General features: G+C 49.0%; 1 protein-coding gene across 8 annotated transcripts in view; it reads right to left on the bottom strand.

Annotated features, from left to right (window-relative positions):
- Positions 1-23,698, bottom strand: part of LOC108158772 (syndecan) — a 96,953-nt gene that overhangs the window by 8,187 nt on the left and 65,068 nt on the right. For 5 of the 8 annotated variants that reach the window (XM_033391327.1, XM_033391328.1, XM_033391323.1 and 2 more), the window contains exons 1-2: positions 15,320-15,679; positions 11,617-11,748 (exon numbers count right to left, since the gene is read on the bottom strand). In XM_033391327.1, coding sequence (XP_033247218.1) covers positions 11,617-11,748; positions 15,320-15,664 — 477 coding nt within the window. In that variant the 5' untranslated portion in view covers positions 15,665-15,679. Of the gene's footprint in view, positions 1-11,616; positions 11,749-15,319; positions 15,680-23,698 lie in introns of those variants that run through there. The other 3 variants (XM_033391326.1, XM_017291403.2, XM_033391325.1) reach the window with 1 other exon arrangement.

The following is a 23,698-nucleotide window of genomic DNA, read 5'->3' as shown; positions in this document are numbered from 1 at the left end:
TCCCTTTCGCTGTGTTGCCGCTTGATTTATGCCGCAATTAGCAGCCAGAAAATGGGGCAAGCGGCAGGCGGCAAACGGCGTGCGGCAGAGTGCCGAGTGGCTGCTTTCCGCATGACTAAGCAGCCTCTCGCCCAGAGCATTTGTTGCATGCTCTTCCCTCCTTGGCCCTTGGCAGTTTTCGCTGCTAAATGAACTCATTTCGAGGCAGCCCAAAACTTGCCCCGAAACTTGCACTTGCCTCTCGTTTGGGGGCGCGCCTCTGGCTGCTCCCCAAAGTCAGAAAGTAGCCGCATCTTCGTACCACAGATCGATGGTGCACGATGGTGGGTGGTGCATGGTGGGTGGGGGCTGCGGCCGCAACTGTGGCCTGCAGAGTGCAATGGGAATTTATGCAATAAATTGCTTTGTTAATAAAATACGAGCTGCGGGGACGAGACGAGTGCCAAGGAGCTGTGCGCCAGCCCCCGCCCCGCCCTTTCTGCTGGGAGAAATGCTGGGAGTGCAATGTGGGTCATGCATGAATTTAAATGATGTCATTTCGTCCACCATTTTGGCCACCTGCGACTCTCTGCCATGGAATGAAGAGGAAACGCGGCTCTGCTTTCTCCAGCTGCTGCTGCTGCTGCATGCCGCATCGAATTTGCATTTGACTCCCGCCTTCCCCACGTCCCCCGCCTTCCCCACGTCCAGCCTCTTGCCAAAATGGCGTGTGCTTGACACCATTCTGATATATGACAACGAAAATGATATACGAGTGTGTCTCGCGTGGTGTGGACCGGCGCGAAATTTCCATAAAGCGGAAATTGTTTCAATAAAGCATTTAAAAAACTTCACAAAGCTCCGACTGGCAGGAAGCGAGCGGGTACAGAGGGTAGAGAGGGGGGAGAGGGGGGAGGGAAAACTAGTTGCTGCCAAGAAAACTCGAGCGAAAAGTCTTGGGGAGAGAAAACAGAACGAAAGAAGGCAACAAAAGCAGCGGCAGGCAACCTTCGGAGCTTCCATAATGAGCGCAAATTGTGTCAGTCAGTGCGTTCAACTGCAACAGGGGGGTGCCCCGTGCCCCGTGCCCCGTGCCCCGTTCCCCGTGGCGGTGGCAACAGGGGATGAACAGAGGCTGCCAGGCACGTTTCATGCATAAACAACAAGACTCAGGCGGGGGCGGGGGAGGCGGAGGACTCAGGGTCCTCCGTGCACTTTCTCGACTTGTTTCCACATTTCCCTCAAACATCAGGCAAAAAGTTGTCATGACCGAAAACGAGAAAAGTTTTCCTTCCCCCCCCCCTGTTATCCTTCCCTCTGTAAGCATAATTGATGCCAGGAATTACATTTGCGAGTGTATTGCCATCATAAAACAGGCTCTCAGCCAACAACGGCAGTGTCCACACATGGAGTCCTGTCGGGCGACTGTCCTGGCCAAAATCCCAACCAAAATACAAGAAGCTTTCAATTTGCTGCATCGCAAAATGTTTCCCAAAAGTTGTTGCCTCCACAAAAAAAAAAGTTTTCCTAACGAGTAAATTGTCGATTTGACAATGTTCCCCAAAGTGCGTGACTCGAGAGTTGACCGAGTTTTTCCACCCCCCCACTCCCCTTCTACCCTTTGGCCTGGACTCCCCATTCTCTGCCTTTCATTTGGGAATTTCTGCATTGTGATGGTCCTGGCTCCAAGCGGATTCAAAGTATCCAAGTGGCCTGCTAAACATTTGGATTCGGGTGTTTTTGGTATACGTTTCCGTTTGCAGGGAAATGGCCAAAGTTTTTCTGGGGTAACCACAATCCTAGGAAAATTGATAGCCAGAGAGAGGCTTTGTTTCCACTGTTTCTCGAATCGGCAGGCCTCAATAATTTCTAGGAGGCCCCCCTAATTTATTTACATGCAACTTGCAACTTTGGCCTCCAGAGGGGGATAGCAACGGGAGAGAGAGGGAGGAGATAGGAGTAGAGGTAGAGGAAAACTCAATTTTCCAGCTAGAAGATATCTTACGGCTTTATTTAGACAATGAAATTGAAAATTCGCTTCGTTTCACTTCGCTTGTTGTTTTTCCCTCTCTCTCTCTCTCTCGCTCTCTCGCTCTCTCGAAAAGAAGATGAACAACTTTTGAGCTGCCTGGGATATCTGGGATTTGCCTGCACTTTCCAGCCGCCCCTCCTCCTCCTCCTCCGCAGACTTATTATTTTCCGATTGGCCATTTACATTTAGATTGGGGCGAGGCGTAATCCAATGAGAAGAACAGATCACAAAAATGCCTGGGAAAAGCCACACACACACACACAGACACAGACACCGACACTCATGCATATTCGGGGAGGTATCTGTTCGTGCCACATGCAATTATCATGATGCTTTTTCGAGGGGGGGGGTTGGTTGGGGCTTATGCTTTTCGTGCCACGAAATAATTGCTTTTTAAATGCAACAAATGAGCAGCGCAGCATCATGCCACACCATGCCACACGGCAAATTGAAAAAGTTCTCCGAAAACACAGCCAAGAGGATGTGTTTTTTTTCTTCTCAAGAGTTGCGAAGCTTTCACTCACACACACACACACACACACACACACACACTAGAAAGGGGGAAATTGTGTCGTGGCCTTGCAGCAGCAGCACAACAATTGCTTAGTTTCCCCTTTATCTGCCACGTTTGTTTTCCTTTTCTTTTCTTTTCCCCTTTCCATCTGCAGCACGAGGCACTCTTTTGTTGTCCAAACGCTGTTGCATATTGCTCTGCGCGCTGCCCCTGACAATGCAATGGTGCCTGCGGCATAATGTGGCACTTAATTGGCAGCTGCATTGCAGCCTCCCGTCCATCAACCAGGAGGTGGCACCATTTATCAGGCTCTCGTCTGTCAGCGTCTGGCCGATGGGCTCTGTCTCTGATCCTTCGCTCGAGGCTCCCCCCCCCCCCCCTGGCAGAGCCATATTTCATTTGTGGCATATCCCTTGGCCATCCTTCGATAGGCGGGGGTTAAATGTTTCTTCTTTGCCTTAAATTCCCTTCGCTTTAATGATTTTTTCATGTCCAATTGACACAAATTCCGCTTATCGAGCATTTTCTCTCCCTCTCTAATCCCCCTTTGGGCCATCTCTTATTCGATTTCCGTGAGGAGGGAGGGAGGGAGGGGGGGGGGGGAGGCAGAACACAAATTTGCCAACGCAACAAAACGCAACGAAGCGTTTGGTTCCTTGGCCACCGCATCATCATCATCATCATCGTCATCGTCTTCCTCTTCCTCTTCCTCCTCTTCCTCCTCTTCCTCCTCTTCCTCCTCCTCCTCCTCCTCCTCCTCTTCCCCATTCCCAACGTAATCGGGAGGGGGCTACTGCTCCTCGCTCCAACAGATCCACCAGTTCCGACTCATCAGCAAACGGGAAAATCAATAACCGCACCCAGGTTTTCCTTCGCTTTTTTTTTTGGTCCTTTTGCCATTTCCATTTCTTTTTTTTTACCGCTTTTTGCCGCACAAATAAATTAAATGCCGAGCGGCGGCAGGAGGCGGGAGGCAGGAGGGGGGGCGCATCAGCATTAGCCAGGCTCTAAATTACCAGCGGAAAAAAAGTAAATCTGTGTTTCTGCCCCTGCCCCTGCCCCTGCCCCTGGCCCTCCCTTTTGTCGTAAATAATAATTTTCAGTTTTGATGTCGACTTTTTCCTGCTTCTGCGGCTGGCAATTAATAAATGAGCTTAAGGCGCGCAGCACGGGGGGCACGGGGCAGGGGGGGCACGGGGCACGGGGCACGGGGCACTGGGGCAGCAGCGAGGCCCTCGAACATTTGCAACAGATCCCTGGTTTACTCCCCGTTACTTATGCTAATTGCGAGATCCTTTACTCGCGACTAGCCCCATATACCCCTCATAGAGCGCAGGGTATCTGCCGGGGAGGCTGTGGCTGCCACGAGGTCCCTCAAGTAATTTTCAGCTGCCTGGGAACACTTTGCAGCTAATAAGTCAACATTTTCATTCATTTTCCGACGTAAACTGCAGCTAAAGGCGCCCCCCCCCCCCCCCTCGCCACACAGCCTCTGCCTTCCCATCGCTAAAGTTTTTGCATTTTAATTGCGGGCTGCAGCGGGATGTGGCACGGAGCGAGGGGGCCTGCATCCAGCATCTTAGTGTGTGATGAAGCTTAAGGGAGCACTGAGAGTCCCCCCCCCCCTGCTTCTTCTGTCAGAGCACTTTGGCTTGAGTGGCGTGCATCTGCCACATCTATAGCTTTGGCTTAACCGGCTGCCGCTCCCCTTCAACCGGGGAGTCCTGTTGATCCTTCTGCCACCGTTTCACATCATTAAAAATGTAATGCAACTCATGGGCGACAATGCTGGTGGGCGTGGCCCCAACAGTTTTTGCTCAGTCAATTGCAAACGGCTTAGAAAGCCAGTGAGAAAATCCAAAGCCAGAAGAGAAGGAGGAACAGTCCAGGGGGGGTGCGATGAGCTGCACATAATTGTTGGGATGGAGAATGCGGGGCATGTGGCATAAGCCGATTCCCAAGCCATGGAAATGCGCTCAGCGAGGCGATAAAGAGGACGAAAAAGAGCTCCAGAAAGCTCCTGGAAAGAGGAAATACCAGGAGAAATGGCTGATCCAGCAATGGTTGATCACCCGCTGCAAAGTGAAGACCCTCTGCGGGGAGGGGGAAGGGTGCACGAGAGCACCAGAAAGGGCAAAGACCGAAGGGAAGGCTCCATTTTGGAAGGTTCTGCCACCGGTTTATGCTTTTGTTTCTATAACAGCAACAGCAACAGCAACAAGAGCGCCTCATTAGTGTTGGTTCAGACAAACCCCCGCCCTCCGCAGGAGGAGGAGGAGGAGGAGGAGGAGCTGCTGGAATACTTCGGCGGGTCTTGGAGCTTTTTAGAGTCTATTGGAGGACTGTGCCGCAGTTATTGCACATTTAATCAAGCAAATAATGCACGTTGATTGATCGAGGACAATGGGGCATGCCACACGAAGCACAGCAATGCAATCAAAATAAATATGCATGACATGTTCGGTGCTCAGCCGAGTGCTCAAGCCGCTCCTCGCCTCCTGAGGGGCAACAAAGAAGGTCCACTTGCCACACAGTCGCCACAGCTGCCACACTTGCCACAGCTGCACACGAATGCCATCAACGCTGGCTGTCTGGCGTTTCACGAGGCACGAGCAAATGTAATTAACCTGGCAGCAGTGGCAGCAGAACCACGCCCCTTAAAGGAGGAGAAACAGTCGCAGAAGAGGCAGATAAACAAGAAGAAGATGGTGTGGCAGCAAAGGACAGAGTGGAGTACGAGAAACGGAAACAGAGGGAAGTAGGGATAGAAAATGCTGAATTATTCATGGAAGTGGAAGTTGCTTGACCCAGGACGCAGCAGCAGCAGCAGAAAAGAAGAGCGTCTGACAGGTTCAACAAACTTGCCTCACGTTGCGCCTAAAAGCAGGCAACACTCAAGTGTGCGGTTACAAGTCAAATTGCTACGTGCAGCCACAGCCGCAGCCCCTGAGATGCCTGACAAACGACAAATGGCAGTACGAGTGCGAGAGAGAGCGATAGAGAGAGAGAGAGTCTTTGGGGTTTTTTCATGCTGCAAAGCTGTAGACATTTCTTTTAAATTGCAGCAGGCAACAGACTTCCTTCAAGAGGCGCCCCATCCTTCCATCCTCCCAGTCCCAAGCCCCAAGACGGCAGTGCTACATAATTGAAGCGATCCCTCCATCTATCCTGCCAGTGGCAGCCCAAACATTTGCAATTCAAAGCGTGCCCCCGCCCTCGCCCTCGCCGCAGGGTCTGACCAGGTTGATGCCCCACCGGGCAGGTTTGTGCAATTTGAGCTCTCGTTTCGGGGTCCAGGAGTGCTTCGAGTGCTGTTATGCCACAAAACGTTGCACTAATTGAAGCACATCCCCTTAACAATAACAATCGAAGAGCAGGGCAGCAGAGTGGCAAGCACACACACAGCAGAGAGAGAGAGGAGAGGAGCGGAGAGGGTGGGGGTGGGGGTGGGGAAGCAGTAATCAAATTTCTGGATAATCGTTGAAATTTATGCATCCACAACATCAAAGATACTTCTGCCGTGGCAGGAGGGATGCTCGCTCTCCATCCCTCCCTCCCTCCCTCCCTCCCTCTCTTCCCTTCACTCCACTATAAAGCTAGTGAATTTTATGGCAGAGTTTGCAGCTACAAATTGTCGTAAAGTTAAGCGAATTTATTGGCATAAATTATGCATGCGTGAAGAAGGGAGAGCCCCGTGCCTCTGCCCCACCAGTTTCTCGCAATACAATGCGCAAAACATCAGAAACAAACAGAGAAAACAAAATGGCGACAACGCCCCCATCATCATCATCGTCGTCGCCATTGCCATTGCCACAGCCATCGCCACAGCCAACGCCTCAGCCACAGCCCTCTCCCGCACTGCCGCTCAACTTTGACAATGACTTTTCGCTTGGCTTCGGAAAAGTTATGGCGGCAGGCGGACCCCCACTCCACTCCCCTCGACTCCACTCCACTCCCCTCCATCCGTCTGTGTTTACGCATTTGTAGCCTTCAGTTTTGATGTTCGGGGGGGAGGGGGGTTCCTTTGTGTTGTCGGGATACTCCAGGGGCAACTATAGATTCGAACCAGATAGAGAGAGGGAGAGGGAGAGAGATAGATGAGTGCCTGTAATGCCAATTGTAATAGAAGTAACCAAAGGTTGAGGCACATTTGAAAGGAGAACAACCATCAGGGATGTCCAGGGAATGCACTGGATTCCATCACTGGATTGTCGCCTCGTAGGGCACACCATCTGCCCTCCAGAATCTAGGCAGTACGGGCCCCTCCCCGCTTTTTTTTTTGGGTGTTTAATTCAATAGAAATGCAAAGGACTCCTTCTCTTTCTGTCCCATAAAAGAAAGGGAATGGGAGAAAGGGAGGCCCCCAATGGCCCCGGATTACTCATGTTGTCTGTGGGTTGTGTTTGTGTTTGTGTTGGGTTTGGGGCTGGGGGTTGGGTTTGGGGCAGACTCATTTGGATTACTGTGGGAATTATGTTATGTGAAATAATGCAGCATCATTTGTACTCCCTTGGTGGCCAACAAAAGCAGAGCCACAACCCCAAACGACATTGAGTAATGAATGGGGGGGATCAACGTACATATATGTATGTCCTGTCCTCCCATCCCTCCTCATCCCCTATGCCACTGATTTTTCTACAGGGAACCGTCTGGATGGGATCGTCTCCTGCTGGAGTGTTTGTTAACCATTCAGAGTCTCAATAAATTTCAATGGTTCTATCGGTTAAGGACCTCTTTCCTCTTTCCGCTCCGCCCGACAGTCGTGTGTGTGTGACGGAGGGGGGGAGGGGGGGGGCATGCATTATGTATTATGTGGAGGAGCTGTCGCCCAATAAATTCCCATGTAAGCAACTGATATTGACAGCCTCTGAGCACAACGATGGATACCTCCTGGAAATTATATGCATGTACTTAGGCACAGAAATGCGGGCAGATCCCGCCGGCCGGATACGGCCTGCCTGGACAGGCACACAACAACATCGAAATCACATCATCAAAGCTGTTAACATGGCAGGGAAAAACAGTGTGAGTCCTGTTTTCAGGCAAATACTGGGGCCATACCCCCCCTCCTAAACCCGAAACCCAATCACGCAGCCATTACCATGTCAGTCGATGTTAATTTATTGTCAAGGCACAAGCCTCAACCCCCCACCCCCCTTGCGCATACCAATGCAGAGGCTTACTCTCGTTTCGATGTCCTTTTGTGCGTGTGGCATGCAAAATGGCTTTGCCTCGCTCAGCCATCCACAGGAACACGTGCGCTATGTGCACGTTATTAATCAACAAGGACCTAGGACAAGCCACAGAGCAGCTGGACCCGGATGGGGCATGCAGCGTGCACATGCCCGGAACCCCTGAACAACGGGGGAACGGGGGGGAACCGGGGAACAAGGGAGGCAGGAAAATCCAACATCAGATGCAGATGTTTGCATATGTGGAGGCACAACAAAAGCTCATTAACCCGCTGACACGTCCCCCAAAATTTGACTTACAGACTTCCATAGAGAGGCTTTAACCACTCCCCACTCCCCACTGCCCCCTCCTGGCCGAATCGCAGAGAAATGATAGATCATTACTCATATGCAGCGTTGATTAGCCCAGAGACTCCGCATGGAATGACATATTACAATCACAACGTAAAGAATTCATCATATTTCGGCAAAAGAAAGCTAGGATGGATCCATTAATAACACAATAATGTAACCTCTGACAAGGGGAGTTTAGAGGGAAGACTTTAAAGAGCCAGTCGGGTGCTGTGGAGATCAACGGAGCGCATAATAAATTGCATTTTCCTGGGTTTGGGTCCCAAAACCCTTTTCTGTTTGTTTTTTGCCGGATAAGCGTAAAAGAACATTCAGCACATGAGGGACTGAGAGACTGAGAGACGACGTCTCTACTACGTTTGTCAGTTGCATAAAAACATGAAAATGCCAACAAATTCGCTCGGCCATGAAGGGAGCAAAGGCAGGAATGGGAGACGGGAGACAGGAGACGGGGGAGGACGGGAGGAAATCCATAGCACATGCCAAGAGCAGGCCTTGGCCAGTAACACCGCAGCGGAAATGGTGCAAAAAGCGGAACATAACGGAACGGAACGGAACGGAAAGGGCGGCAAAGGGGAAATTAGAAAATGCCACAGTGCGAAAGGGGCAGAGAGAGAGAGAGAGAGAGTGAGAGAAAAAAACTCGCTTGGAGGGATTTTATTTATTATTTCCATATTTTTTCCATCCTCCCCTTCCCTGGTCCCCTGGCATGACAATTTAGACCCCCCCCTCCCCCCTCCTCTCTTGCTATCCCTTTCGCTGCCATGGACATGCAAAATTAATGCCGAAAGCCAATAGCTTTGTCCGCTTGTTGATCTAGTCACAGTTACCCGATAAAGTATGCGACCAGGGCGACCCCTGATTGAATTCCGCGAAAAGTTTCGCCGTCCGCAGCCCTGCCCCTCTCTCCCAGTTTTTCCCAGTATCTTCAATTAAAATTCACGCAGCAAAAGAGAGAAGAAATCGGAAACCAAGAAGCGGCAAGTGAAACAAAGGACAAAACTCAAAGATAAAGGCAAGCCGAGGCCCTGGACACCCTGGCAAAAGCCTCCATTCCTCCGCAGGCAGAGCTATCCATGAGATACAACTTTGGATTTAACTTGATTATCTTCAGAAATGAAAGATTTTTGCCTGCCAAAATCCTACACATCATAAGGTTTAAGGTTGAGAGGTCGAGAGACCCTATCATATACTCTATAGAGTCCTGGACTCCTTCTCTTCAACCATTCTCATACGCCCTTTGCCAGGGTATACAAAAAAACCCAAAGAATTTAATTAAACTTTTTCTATGTTTATTTCTGCGCTTTTTGTTCTGCTTTTGCAGCCAGCAGCAGCCACAACGCATTTTAATTAGTTTTTTCTTCTTTTTTTTTTTTCGTTGTGAAGAGCAGAAGCTTGGAGGGTGGGAGGAGTGGCAGCGTGAGAGGGGGAGCGCCAGAGCGGCAGAGCGGAAGTGTATGGCATGTGTGCTAAAAGCAAATCAAAAGTATTCGCCCAACAATTGACGCATCCTGTGTGTGTGTGTGTGTGTGTGTGTGTGTGTGTGTGTGTGTGTGTGTGTCCTCTTTGGCAGTTACTGTACGCGCGAGTGTGTAAGCGCAGCGCTGTCAAAAAACTTTCCAACAAATGTCGCTCACATGCCACACACTCGCACACACACACACACACACACGCAGGCAACAAAAAACAAAAACAAAAAAAAGGTGTTGAGCATTAACATTTCATGCGCATAAACAAATGAGTTTTTCAACATCAAGTTTTGATTATATAACAAGCTCGTGGCCCACATATTTTGCATAGTACACGGGTCCTCCCCCCCCTGAAAGTACAGTGCGTTTCGTACTCGTAAACCATGTGAATGATTGGACAGAGCCTAGAGCCCTCGACGGCTATTAAAATCGGTCCGGTCTTAAATATTTAAATGATTTTTATTTGGAACTTATTTTTCTTTTTTCTCTTGCCACATCTTGCCACTTTGATGTCTAATTTGAAACTGACTTTTGTCACAGGTGTGTTCAACCTATTGCCGGAGTGTTGCACATCCTCTGTCGCCAGGCCAATAATCCCCTTGCTGCTGTATCCCCCCCCCCACCCTATTGGCTGTGGGGGCATAGTGAGGAAATATACGAGTTTATTGCATTTATGGCTGCCCTCAGATTTCGGACAGGTCATCATTTTCCAATTAGAAGTCGAGGCGTCAAGACCAGCTGCACGGCCAGCTCGGAGTAAATAATAAAAGTGCAAGCCCAAAAGTACAAATATTTACTAATAAATCCAATGGATGGGCAATCGAAACCTGTTGCGGTGTGAGTGAAAAGTGTGAAAACGTGTACAAAAGTGAGTGATGGTAGCCCGTCTCCATTGCCAGCTGCCTTTCTCATCGGTAAACCATACACCCACTCGTATCTATCCTCATTGATACTATTGATACCTCTCTCAAGGGAGCCTCCTATTGGGGCCTTGCAGTGCATCCACATAAACGCCTGTAAAACCTTTCAAAATTCATCAATCCTTGTGATTTTTGCTTTGTAGTTTATGAAAAAAGACAATAATTTCAGTTCAAAGAGATCCTTTTCCTCAAGAGATTTTAATTTGTTCAAAAAAAAGTGCATCCACCTTTGCACGTTTCCAATTTTTTTACTTGCTCCAAAGGGCTTTAGCTTTTATCATATTCCGAATAAGTTTTGTTATACTCTCGACTAAATTTAGTAGGTGCTTGCCCAATCCCTTTGGTGCAGACTCAGGCTTTTCGAAGAGTGATTTTCAATGGGATTTAGATCTGTGCTATTGAGCAGGCCACTGGATTATTAGGACGATTTTTCACGAATTTAGCCGTGTGCGTCGGGCTACCGTCTTGCTGGAAACTGATCTCGGGGATGTGGGGAAGACACATTTGTCTTCCAAAATATGAAAATAATAGTATTCTTTCTTCATTGTTCCAGCGATTTTAACCAATTGGAGAACATGATGCATTTACAGGCGTTTAAGCTGAAAAGCTATGAACATGTATCGACATTTGCCAGCCACTGTATGTATTTATCAGTTTATATTCCCCAGATTGAATACAAATTTAATGAATAATTCTCATTGCATATTATTGTGGCTGTTCATAGTTTCAACTGTAGATAAGGAGTATTATTTTGTGGTTGGTTGTTGGCTTTTAAGCGGATTATAAAGCTAAACTATTCCACCCATCGCCCAATATCCTGGCTGGTTCCATACCGCACACATCTCTCTCTCTCGCATATACCCCTGAGTACTCTTTGAATACTGGGTATAAGGAGTCCACTTTCATCTTCAACTTTAAAAAAATGACAGACAATGTGAAAATGAACAAAAAATCAACACAAAAGTAAGCATAAAAGTTATGCGGAAGTTTAAGAAAGGAGTTTAAGAGTAGACGAGTGGAAGAGTGGACGTGGACCCTTGCTACCCTTTCCCTCTGCTATGCCAACTTCCCTGGCCATGGAATCGCAGAATTAACATGGAAAACTTTCGGGGCAGAATGCAAATTTAATTAACTAATTTATATGTTTGTGGGAACTTACCCCTCCACGTCCGCCAGAGCCCTCAATGCTATCATCGTCGATATAGATTGCATCTCTGGGACCCGAAGCCGCCGGGGATGCTGCGCCTCCTGACAGAGTGGATGGCTCTGCCGCCGATGCTTTTACAGATTTCTGCAAATATAGAAAAAGGTCAAACAAAAAATGAGTGCTTTTTCAAATAATAATATACATATACATATATATGAGGGGGTACAGGGGGGGTAGAAGTTTTTTAATTTACGTTTGGGGCTTTTGAGGGGGGGGCAAATGCAAATATTTGCATTTCATTAATTAGAGGGGAAGTCGAAAAAAAACCGTCGAGGAGTACCATTTCTGAAAAGAGCAGGAAGCACCGACTGCAACCGTCAATAATACGAGTGAAAAATGCCGGTTGACCGCAGCAGTGTCCGGGAATGGGCCATGGCCATGGCAATGGTATGGCCACCGCATAAAACAATTAATTAAGAACAATTCTTATGGTATATTTCAGCAGGAGGAGGTGGAGTAGGCGTCACAGTCGTCAGTGTTAAATGCAATTTTAATGATGCACTGGAAAAATCAATGGGGAAATGCAAATTGTGTGCCACCTCCCTGCACCTCCACCTCCACCTCCAGCCAAGTTCTATTGTCTCTATTTTTAATGAGAACCTCCATAATGTATTCAAGCCTTAATATATGTATAATCAGGGGCATCAAAGCGGCAGTGTCTCCTCCGGTATTCATGTATCTCCCTATCTAAAGATATCCTCTCTTTCTGTACAAAATCTAGTCCTATCAACTCTTTCTTCTCCAATCCTTGCATTTCCTTCTATAATGATAGTTTTCCCACCCTAAACTCCACTATAATTCCATATTTTCTTCTCCTCATAAACTGCATCTCTTTTCATAAGCCAAAGGCGAGGCCAAAGGTCCTTTCGATGCACTTCTCCCCCCCACCCCGACACGATGCAAACTGCTAACCGGATTAAGTAAGAGTCTACCATTTTGGTTTTTGCTGCGCTCCGAAGTTGGCGGCAAGTCAAAGTTCTCAAAAAGGAGCTTTGGCTGCTCATCCTGCCTCATCTGACGCCTTATCCTCATCCTACTCTTGGCACTGTCTCTCTCCCTGATGCCCCTCCTGCCTGGCGTTAAGTTTTTGGCGACCTGTCAAGTCCCCCGTGATGACGTCTTTCATTCTGCGGCTGCGGCTCTCAAACACCAAACAATTTGCCAGTCCGTCCGCCTGGCTTTTCACCGCCCGTAGGTGTGGAGATAGAATCAAAAGTTGCGGTGCCACAAGGAGGAAGTCCCTTCTTTGTGTCCTGTTTCTACAGAGGCTTTCCTTTGACGGGACTCCGCCGCTGCCCTCATCTAATATTGATGGGCGTTCTCCTGTTCATATTCCTGTTTTTGTTTAATTGAAAAATTTCCGCTCTTTGGGATAGAAACATTTACGGTCGACCGCTCTGCTCTGCTCTGCTCTGCTCTGTCTGTCTGCTGCAACGATTTTCTGGCTGGGAAAACTGGCAAAATATTCATTGGGGAAATGAATGTTTTTTCCCCATTTCTAGTCTTCCTTTTTGGCCATCTCAATTCTCCGTTTCGCTCCGCTTGTTTCATATTTTAAAATGGCAACAATTTGCCAAAACGTTAAATTGAATTGCAGGCAGTTGGGTCTCTGGTCTCCCGTTTCCCCCTTTCAGCGGTGACAAATTGTGTCCATTGTGGCAGTCAAAATAGTTCTGTGCCCCAAACCCGCAACACAGGGACCAGAATTGGATGCAGCTAAGCCCCTGGCCGCTGGCCCCTGGTCCCCGGCCTGGCCATAAATCAATACAAATATTGACAGTTTTTCTGTGTGATCGCCCGAACGCGTAGTTTTATCAGCATTCCATGGAGAAAACCAGAGAGTATGCTGTAGTTCGACAACGTTTCGGCGCAAGGATACCCATTATTCTGGCAAAAAGAGCCGAAAAGAGGAGTTCCCGCTGGGATTAAGGGTATACACAAAAGAAACCATGTTTTTACAAAACAAAGGATGTATGTGTGTATGTGTGTGTGTGTGTGTGTGCATTCGTTTGGATTTTTCATTTACCATTGTTTATGGTTAACAAATATTTGTACAGCACACGAAAACAATCTATTGTTGTTCGCTTGTGTTTGTGTGTGTGTGTGTGTGTGCGTGTGGAACGGAAGCCAATTTGCAAATTTTTGAACGCCACTCAATGGTGTTACATCAGTGCAAAAAGTAGCATTTAATAGAATCCCAATTGCCACAATTGATTTATGTTTTGTGAGCGCCTGCAGTTTCCCCATAACAATTTCCAGTCGAAAGGGTCGCAAAAAACAGTTCGATCCGGCTCTGATCCGATTGCTGAATGCTCATTTAACGTGGTAAAGCTGTCTCTGGGAAAACTCTGTGGCGTGACTGTACCTCGCACTGACAGCAGATAAAGTGCGGCGTCGCGCCCCAAAAAGTAGGCAACAGATTTCGAGTGGCACCAAAGGAATGCCAGGGCAAAGGGCATGAAGACTGGAGCACCCGCACCGCAAATCCGAAAAGGGCAGGTCAGCGCACACACACACAGATAGAGGGGAAACCTATTCAGACTGTGTGTATTTGTGCCGTCATTATGTTGATGACAGGCAGCTTTTACTTCGAGATTGGAATCCAAAGACAAGAATTCCGAGAAAACGGACGAGGCCTTTATTTCATTCCTTTGGCCAAAGTGAATGATAAATAAACAAAACGCGTTGACGCTTTTCCGAATCGAACATTTCCATTTTCCGTTCTCTTTGTCTGTCTCTCCGCTGTGTGCGTGCCCTGTGTCCATTGAGGTGTCAAGAAGGTAAGCCCCCAACGCCCCCTCCCCCACCCCCTCCCTTGGAAAAGCCCTCGAATAAAAGCAAATCAAAACTTATTATGCCACACGCACACACACACGTGCCACAGCGTGGCAGAGTGGCAGCGAGAGGCTGTGAGATTGTATTTTATTGCTCTGTTGTGTGCGTGTGTGGCACTGGGAATAACTTTTATGTTTATTGTAGTCGTAAAAGGGGCCAAAACTTGACTCCTTGTTGCACCGAAACCTAATTGAACAGCAAAATTATTGCCCCATCGCCCCACAGGGACTCCAAGGGAAGCGAAGGACAACAGACTGGACCCTAGAATGCGTAGGGATTTCTCCTCTAAAGATTGTAGCATTAAATTTTCATTCAACATTCATTCCACATGCAAATTGAGGAATGTTCGGCATTGCAATTAGCACAAAGGCCGGAAGCAGGCAGCAGGCAGCAGAGGGACTCAGGGAACCAGGCACAGTGTCTCCCTTTGAGGGAATCGCATCTCGCAGCTCGTTCGCTTCTCCCGGACGCACTCACATGTAAATAAGGCTAAAAGGTACAGGACTTTGCCAAGTGACTTGACACAAAGCCAATGGCGGAAATTGCAAACGTTCACAGAGAGAGAGGGAGAAGGAGAGAGACAGACACACACACACAATGAAAGGGGAATCCCGTGAATGCTGCTGCTGGGGGGGGGAAAATGCAAAAGCGTGGGGCACAAAAGTATGCCACAGACAGACAAACTGTGAGAATCGTTATAACACTGACCTACAGAGGCCACCTTCGCCTCGGCCTCCGCCTCCGCCTCCAGCAGGGGAGCCCCCACTCTGCCGTGATGAATCGATGAATCGTATCTAAAATAATAAATACGCATACGCACCGATGTCCTCCTCCTCGAATGTGGCCAGCAACAAGGCTTGCTCCACGCTTTTAGGCGGTCCTCCTTGCCACAACAGCAATTGTCACTGTGTGCGAGCGAGTGGCAAGATGGAGACAGGCAGAGAGAAGAAACGGATAGAGTGCGGGGCGCACTGCGCTCGACAGCCAAATACACAACAACCGAACACTTTACCACAGAGTTTCCAACTGACACCAAAACAAGCTGTGCCTCTGGCAGGCGGCATCGTGGGAGCAGCATCAGCAGCCGAAGCAGCGAACGAAGCAGCGGCAGCGGCAGCGGCAGCGAAAGAGAGCCACAGAAGCTTCGATGCTTGCTGGTCCACATCAGCTTTAGGGCTCTTTAGGGGGGGGGCTTTGGAGGCTGACGACGGCGACGGCGACTCTCTCGTTTCGTTCGTGACCTGCGCACGTCGCGACGAGCCGAAAAAGCGTTTGGGAAAGCTTTGGATCAGACTCCTGCTCGGATTTTATGGCAAGTCTGCTCTGGAATAAGCTTCGAAAGAGTTTGATTCTAAGGCAAAAGCTGTGCTCTCTTTATCGCAGCTTTAAATATATTTGCATTCTAAAAGCTTTCAGAACTTTATTATGTTATGGCTAAAAGGTTTTCGTTATCGTTGACTGAGAATAATACTTTTTAGATGCCTGAAGGATTCAAGAAGAGCTAAACGCTTTAGAGATATACATTCCTAAAATTTCAAAGCTTTTGCTGACACTCTTCTCTGTCGAGCGCTTTCAAGCTGTAAAGCTTTTAAAATTGTTGAAATTGTTCTCCTGAATTAGGAGTCCCAAGATGAAAGCCTTGAAGCTTCTACAAAGCTTCTTAAACCCAAAGAAGCTTTTCACCTCATTGAAATTTGGTCTCCAATCTTTCTCCAAAATACCGCCAGAGGTCTCTGCCACAGACTGTTCGAATTGGTGGAGCAATTACCGAAGCCATTCTACCAAAACGGACTCTAACGAGTGCAACTTTGTCTGAAACTTGACAAGAAATAAGTGACGGAAGAAGCACGAAGGCGGAGAGCTGGGGGGGGGCAAGGGGGCAAGGGGCAGCCAGACAGGCAGGAGATTGGAACACGAATTTAAAAATGAAGAAAAATTAACATGGCTAAAAGAGGAGCAGCATCCATCCGGAGGTGCGGCACCAAAGTTGTCCCGGCACTCATTTCCGTTGATTCGGGTGGGGGTGGGGTGGTGGGGAGGGGGACTCGCATAATGAATTACAAGTGTCCATCTTCATAAAACGAGGAGCAGAATCCCAGGCCGGCAGCGGAAGGTGCTGTCAAAAACGGACAAACTCCCATTGCATCCCAGGTTTTCCCTCTGCCACTTGGCTTTTCCTATTAGTTTCGCTTAATTTCCCCATAAATTACACTTTTTTTTGCATGCTTTTTCTTTCCCCAAATACTTTTTAATGATTCTGCGAACGAATTTTGTTTCTTGCGAAAGACTTTGTGTCTCCTTTGAATTTTGGTCAAGTTTTGCCGACACTCCGTGGTTATATATCACTTATGAGGGCCGTCTTTCGACGAGAGGGCCAATTAACTGGCCAACTGGCAGAAGGGAAACAAAAGAGAAAAAGGGACAAACCACACAGACGAGGAGGCGTTGCCACCTGTCTGTCCGAATGTCTGTGGCACACGGGCCTTAAGATTATACCAATTAAAATCCTCCTTGAAGTGTCGCGTGGGCCAGGACAAGCGACAAATTTCTAGCCTACGCTGAAAATGGGGGGTAATAAAAATAAATTACTTCGCCTAATTACAGCGACAGAAAGGGAGCGAAAAGGCTCCCACGCGTTTTCTACAGCAAATATCAAGTGGAAGTCCTGCGCCGAAAAAAAAACAAGGATATATGTGCGGCCCATAGTGCACTTGATGGGTGGTGGGTGGTGGGTGAGGGGTGAGGGGAGGCCGTCTCGACGCCATAAATCAATTTTAATTGCTCTGCAAATGTGCAAAGTGGAAAAATTCAACAAATAAAGAAAAAATAAAAGAAGAAAAAAAAGAGAGCGAGAAAAGCGTGTGAAGAGCAGAAAACCGCAGACAGACAGCGACGCCAATACTCTGTCATTGGTTGAATGGAGGAGGGGAGGGCGGGGGGCTTAGTGGGCAAGGGAGTTGATTTACAGCCGATGACGAGTCAATGAGACGGCAAATAATGAGCCCCTGAAATTCAATTGACAAATTCCGACTACCACTTACCCTGTAGTACCCCCCCCCACACCCCTTTTGTCTGCTAAAATTCAATCAACGCGAGCATTTCATAAATTATGCAATTGACAATTGTTAGACGGCAACAGAGAGGAGGGGGGGAGCGGGGTAGAGGGGGAGCGAAACGCATTTGTAAATGATTGTGGGTTTGTGGTTCAGACAGGGATTCATAAATTGTTTAACAGCAACCCGTGATAGGAAAGGATTTCCCAAAATTGAAAACTAAAATTTATGTACACAAAACACACATAAAAAGTTTACATTTCCCAAGGGATATGAAGGTCGAAGGGAACAGATTATGGAACAGATTATGGAACAGATTAAAGACTGCATTCGAATGGAGATCACAGCACTTCTAGGGTATTGCCATTTGTTGTACAGAGCATACAATCCCTCGGCTTGGATTGTCTGGAATTTTCCTAGAATTAGGCTTACTCCTGGAACACTGATAAATGGAGAGGACCAGACGACGACTTATGGTGGGATTTTTGGCATACATTTCAATGAAATCATGATTTTCCAACTATTTAGAGCACTCTCCCCCCTCTCAAGACCAAGCTAATTGCTAATATCTTTTGCCACCAATCAATCTGTGGCAATTGCCTTTTTGGGTAGTGGAAAAACGACAATTAAGTCTTGCATTACAGTAAATTGTAGGCTTCGTCACACGGGTCAAAGGTCGCACACGATTGTTATTATACAATTATGAGAGTGTATCAGTATTTGTTCGACTCTTAATGAGAGCCCAACAAACAGGAGCAGCGAAAACAACAAGAACAGAGCGGAAAATATGAAAATTGTCAGCAAAATTACATAACAAAAATCCAATTAAAATATAATAACTTATTTAATTAAATTTATGCGCCATATCAAAGCCCAAACGCCAAAAGGGATGCCCACACGAGAATAAAGAGAAAATGTTTCGAATTCAAATGAATTTTTGCAAGTAATTGATATTACAATCCCACCCACCCAGCCACCCACCCATCCACCCAAAACTCGCCCCTGGAAATGGAAAAGGCATAAAGGATGTGAAGGTTCCTTGCCACTTGGCAACATTTTGAGCCTGCTTTGGGCCAGAGCTGTAACCAGACACCGTTTAACAACTTGCCAATTACGAAATTTCGAAAACAAAGCGAGCCCAAGCGGCCCCAATGGCCGAATGGCCGAATGGCTCTCGTCGAATGCAGTTTTTAATTAAGTTAAGCGCCTGCGTTCGCGGCAGAGTTCATTATGCGTGGTCGGGCGGTGCGTGGGTGGGGTGTCTGCCTACTGGGCCCTCGGCGGATAACATGCATACTGGTTATTAGTGGATGCAATGGAGCCACACTACCCCAAAACCAATCTGCACGTCGGACGCGTGCGGCGAATTTATGGCGCGAAACGACCTGCGGGATGTGTGGAATAGACCTGGCAGAGACCTGGTAGCCTCCTGTTCTGACGCCCAGACACTAATCAGCGATTATGCACGTCCCTCTCCTGGCCACAACGGTGCGGGTGATGCTGGCCACCTAAGCCACAGGCGAGGCCGACCTGGTTTGGGAGGCCGAAGCTCTAGATACCCTTCAAGATGTATCTTTAAAGTCCACTATCTTTGTTAGGCAGTTTTCGGGATCCCCTTCTCTTTTTTGGCCAACATCTGCTCGGACACATAACACCCCTTTATCGAGGGTATCATATTCCAGTTTTATTCCCTCCTCAATGGATGGGACAGGTTCAAAGGCCTGGCCAAGATAATCATAATTTTACTTTTTATTTGGGCTCCTCCTCCTCCTCCTCCTCCTCCTCCACCCCATTAGCCCCCTCTTAAGGAGGCCTGAACTTGAAGTGGAGAAGAAAAAAACCCGAGAGAGCAAAACATGTGCTCAACCCCATTCCATGTTGGTCCTTGACTCATAAATTTCTAAAACGATTATGCTACGACTTAAACCGGGGCCCAAATGACGGGCCAAGGGGCCAGGGGGCCGATGTGTAGACGTATTTTGGCCAAGACTTGGGCATACATAATGTTAGCGTGGGGATTCCTTTGGGTATTTACGCTTTTGTGCGTTGGCAAAGTTTCGAGGGATTACCTGGAATGAGAAAGAGGTTTTTCCCCCGCCCCAAAGCAAGGGTAGAGGGGGGGCGGGTTGCCTTTTCGGGGGGGTTAGTTAGCCAGTTTGTCGAGTCTTTAGCAAAAATAATATTTGTCCCCACAGCAAAAGTGCATTTAATTAAGAAGAAGGAAAAAGCAAGCCAAAGGACACATTTTACCAAACCCAAAAGGATGCAGGGAGCAACAGAGAGGGAGACAGAGACAGAGAGAGAGAGAGAGAGAGAGGGAAAGCAGAAGGGTTCATCAGAGTTCCTGTCTCATTATTTAGCCAAATGATTAAATTAGAATGTGCAGAAAGAGACAGAGAGAGAGAGAGTGAGTGAGTGTCCTGGAGAGCAGAAACAGTTGCATGTAAATTCCACAACAGAGTGGCAGAGAGACCAAAATTTGTGGTGTTTTCCAAAGCATAAACAAGAAGCTGTTTTAATGAGTTGGCAATTAGCATATCACACACACACACACACACAGAGAAAGAGGGACAGGACTTGTTTAAAGATCCATATTTAAAGTTTTCCGACAGCCCAAAACACACAATAAAAACACTCCAAAAAGAGAGTAAGAGCCACAGAGCGGTATAACCTTTAAATTTGAACGACCCACAAATGTGTGCTACGGCAAAAGTTGTCCCCAAGCTCAAAATGCATCTCAAGAAGCAACAACTTTTGCTGTTCTCAAGTGTTTGAGGGTGTAAGTGTGTGTGTGTTTTTTTTTTTTTTTTTTTTTTTATTGGGAAAACAATTTATATTTATAAAATAACAATTATGGCTGGGAAGGGGGTGGGGGGGGGGTAGGTCCGCTCCCGCGGGACTGCCGCTAGGCATTACTTCGCGGTGCGGGCTGTGGGGTCATCCTTCTGGCTTAGTTTGTCCGGCTTCGCTCCAGCCTGCGCAGCTCCTTGATCACGCTTGCTGCCATGTAGGCGACCGCGTTCCAAGATTGCTCATCGGCTAGCATCTGGTCGGTGAGGGTGTCCACACTCACTTCTGCAAGCGTCTCCCCTAGCCTCGTTCGTTCTTGCGAGAAGCGGGGGCATACAAAGAAGACGTGCTCTGCATCCTCGTCGACTCCAGGCCCGCAGCAGCTGCAATACGGGTCGTCAGCATGCCTAAAGCGATGCAGGTACTGCTTGAAGCAGCCATGCCCCGTCAGCAGTTGGCCCAAATAATGGTCCATTTGGCCGTGCCTTCTTCGCAGCCATGGGCTAAGCTGGGGAAGGAGACGTCTGGTCCACCTCCCTTTTGCCGCTTGGTCCCAGCGCCGTTGCCACTGGGCTATAGTGCGCTCTCGCCGCTCGCTGGCTACCTCCCCTCCGCTCTGCCGCTCAGCTGCCAGGAGACCCAGTGGGACCATGCCTGCCACAATAAGTGCGGCGTCTTCAGACACCGTCCGGAAGCAGCATGTAACCCTCAGGGCACAGCGTCGGTATGCGCTTCTGCAGTCTCTGCTGTATGTGGAAACCATCATTGCTGGTGCCCACACTGCTGATCCATATAAGATTATGGAGGTGACCACCCCAGCGATGAGCTGCCTGCTACGCTGCCGTGGTCCCCCTGTATTGGCCATCATCCTGCTTATGGCCGCCGTAGCTGCAGTCGCTTTTGCGCTGGCGTATTCCAGGTGGGCCTTGAAGTTTAGCCTCTGGTCCATCATTACCCCTAGGTACTTTAGCGCAGGCTTGGTCCTGATGATCGTGCTACCGACTCTCACGCATGCCTGCTCGACCTTTTTTCTGCTGCTCATTAGCACAGCCTCCGTCTTCTTCTCCGCCAATGCTAGCCCGTTGGCTGCGAGCCAGGCCACTATCATCCCGACTGCTACGTTGGTTTTCTCCTCTACGTCTCTTACGTGTTTCGACACTGTCACCAGTGCTATGTCGTCGGCGAAGCCCACCAGGGTGCACCCTTCCGGTAATGTAAGCCGCAGGATATCGTCATACATCACGTTCCACAGTATCGGCCCTAGGACCGAGCCCTGTGGGACGCCTCCGGTGATTTGGTGATGTTCTGCTCCTTCTTCCGTGTCGTAGATCAGGACGCGGTCCGTGAAATAGCTTCGCAGAGTCCGTGTGATTTGCTCAGATATACCCCTCCTGGTCAGGGCCTCTAGGATGCTCTTCCAGCTGGCAGAGTTGAAGGCGTTTCGTACGTCTAGTGTACATACTAGGCAGTACTTTTTGTCGCCTCCAGCCCATCGCGTTCCTGCCATGGCTTCCCTGGCAAGGTTTGTCACCATCTCGATGGCGTCAGTGGTGCTCCTCTGCTTGCGGAACCCGAATTGGAGGTCGGAAAGTCCGCGACGCTCAGCCAGTTCCGCCTCCAGTCGGTTACATACCATCCTCTCGAAAATCTTGCCCATGGTATCCAGCATACACAGCGGCCGGTATGACGATGGGTCGTTGAGCTCTTTGCCTGGCTTGGGTATCAGAACCAGCCTTTGCCGTTTCCATGCTCGTGGGACTGTCCGCTCCGCTAGGCACTGGGTGTACATTGTGGCGAATGCTTCCGGATGGGCTCTAATTATGCATTTTAGTGCTGCATTAGGGACTCCATCTGGACCTGCCGCTTTCCCGATCTTCAGCTTACCCGTGGCCTCCAGTACTTCTCTGGCAGTGATGATGGTGGTGGTGTCCCTCAGGCTAGCTCCTTCTAGCCTAGCTTCCTCTTGTAAGGGTGGTTGTCCAGGGAATAGGGTGCCGACTATCTTTCTCATATGCACCGGATCCTTGGGCATAGGCTGTCTGTTTAATCTCCCCATGACTAGTTTGTATGCTCCACCAAAAGGTTCCGCATCGGCTGCATCGCAGAGCTCCTTGAAGCATTTGAGTTTGCTGCTTCTGATGGCCTCCTTCAGCTCTTTTCTTTTGGCCTTGAATGCCGCGCCATTTCTGCCAAATTGGGCGGAGCCTCTTGCTCGCTGGTAGGCACGCCGAGCTGCGCAGCACTCCCTCCTGGCCTTGGCAATGTGCTCATTCCACCACGGTACTGGCCGGTGCCTGCTTCCTCCGATCTTTCTTTTTTTCATGGCTGCATCACAGGCCGCTTTGACGGTCCTGTAAACGGCAAGCGCGGATGCTTCAGCATCCCCGGCGGCGCTTAGGTTTTCTGCTGCCGAGAGGAGCGCGGCTCTGCTCAGGCTTTCCTCCTTGTACCCGGCCTGGAGCGCCCGCTGTATCCTTGTTGTGTTCCTGGGTGCAAAGGTTTCCGTCATTACGGCTAAGTGGTCACTATGGGTGTAAGCACTCAGCACTTGCCACTTCGCGTGGCGTGCGAGCTCTGGGCTTGCAAAGGTGAGGTCTATAATAGACTCCCGCCCTGCTTTGCTGAACGTTGGTGTGGTTCCTGTGTTGAGGAGACAGACGTTCAGGCTTGCGAACTCGTCCAGGAGCGATGTCCCACGGGGTGTGTTCTTGGCGCTGCCCCAAGTCGTGGCCCAGGCGTTAAAGTCGCCCGCTATCAGGACCGGCGATTTGCCTCGTGCGTCGTTAGCGATGTTGCTGATGATCGCCTCATACTCCTGCTGCGTGAACCTCGGTGCTATGTAGCAGCTGTAGACAAAAGTGCCGCTGTGCTTAGCTCTCACATATCCCACTCTGGATGCTCTGTGGGTAAGCTGGCCTGGTTGTGGGCCACAGCTCCAGATTGCTGCTCCTCCGTCTGAGCTTTGCTGCCAGACTCCTTCGTGTTTTTTGCCGTACGGCTCGCTGAGTAGCGCTATGTCGATCTTCTGCTCCAGGACTGTTTGCGCCAACAGATCCTGAGCAGCTCGGCAGTGGTTTAGGTTGAGCTGCAGGAGCTTAACCATCAACCAGTTTTGCTAGTGCCTTCTTATACTCAGGGCAGCTGCGACTGAGGGCCGAGTGGGCTGCTGAGCGGACGTCTCCTGGCTTGCCAGCGCATAGTATGCACATTGGCGGGTTGTTGCACTGGTTGTGCTTGTGCCCCTCCCCACCACATTTGTAGCATGCATTGCTTGCCACAGGCCGCTTGGATCTGCACCTGGCTGCAGTGTGTCCATAGGCCATGCACTTGAAGCAGCGGGTTGGCGCAATCCGTTG

Source organism: Drosophila miranda, chromosome 3 (assembly GCF_003369915.1).
Source record: "Drosophila miranda strain MSH22 chromosome 3, D.miranda_PacBio2.1, whole genome shotgun sequence".
In the NCBI taxonomy this organism is placed as follows: domain Eukaryota; kingdom Metazoa; phylum Arthropoda; class Insecta; order Diptera; family Drosophilidae; genus Drosophila; species Drosophila miranda.
This window is presented reverse-complemented; position numbering and strand designations above follow the sequence as displayed.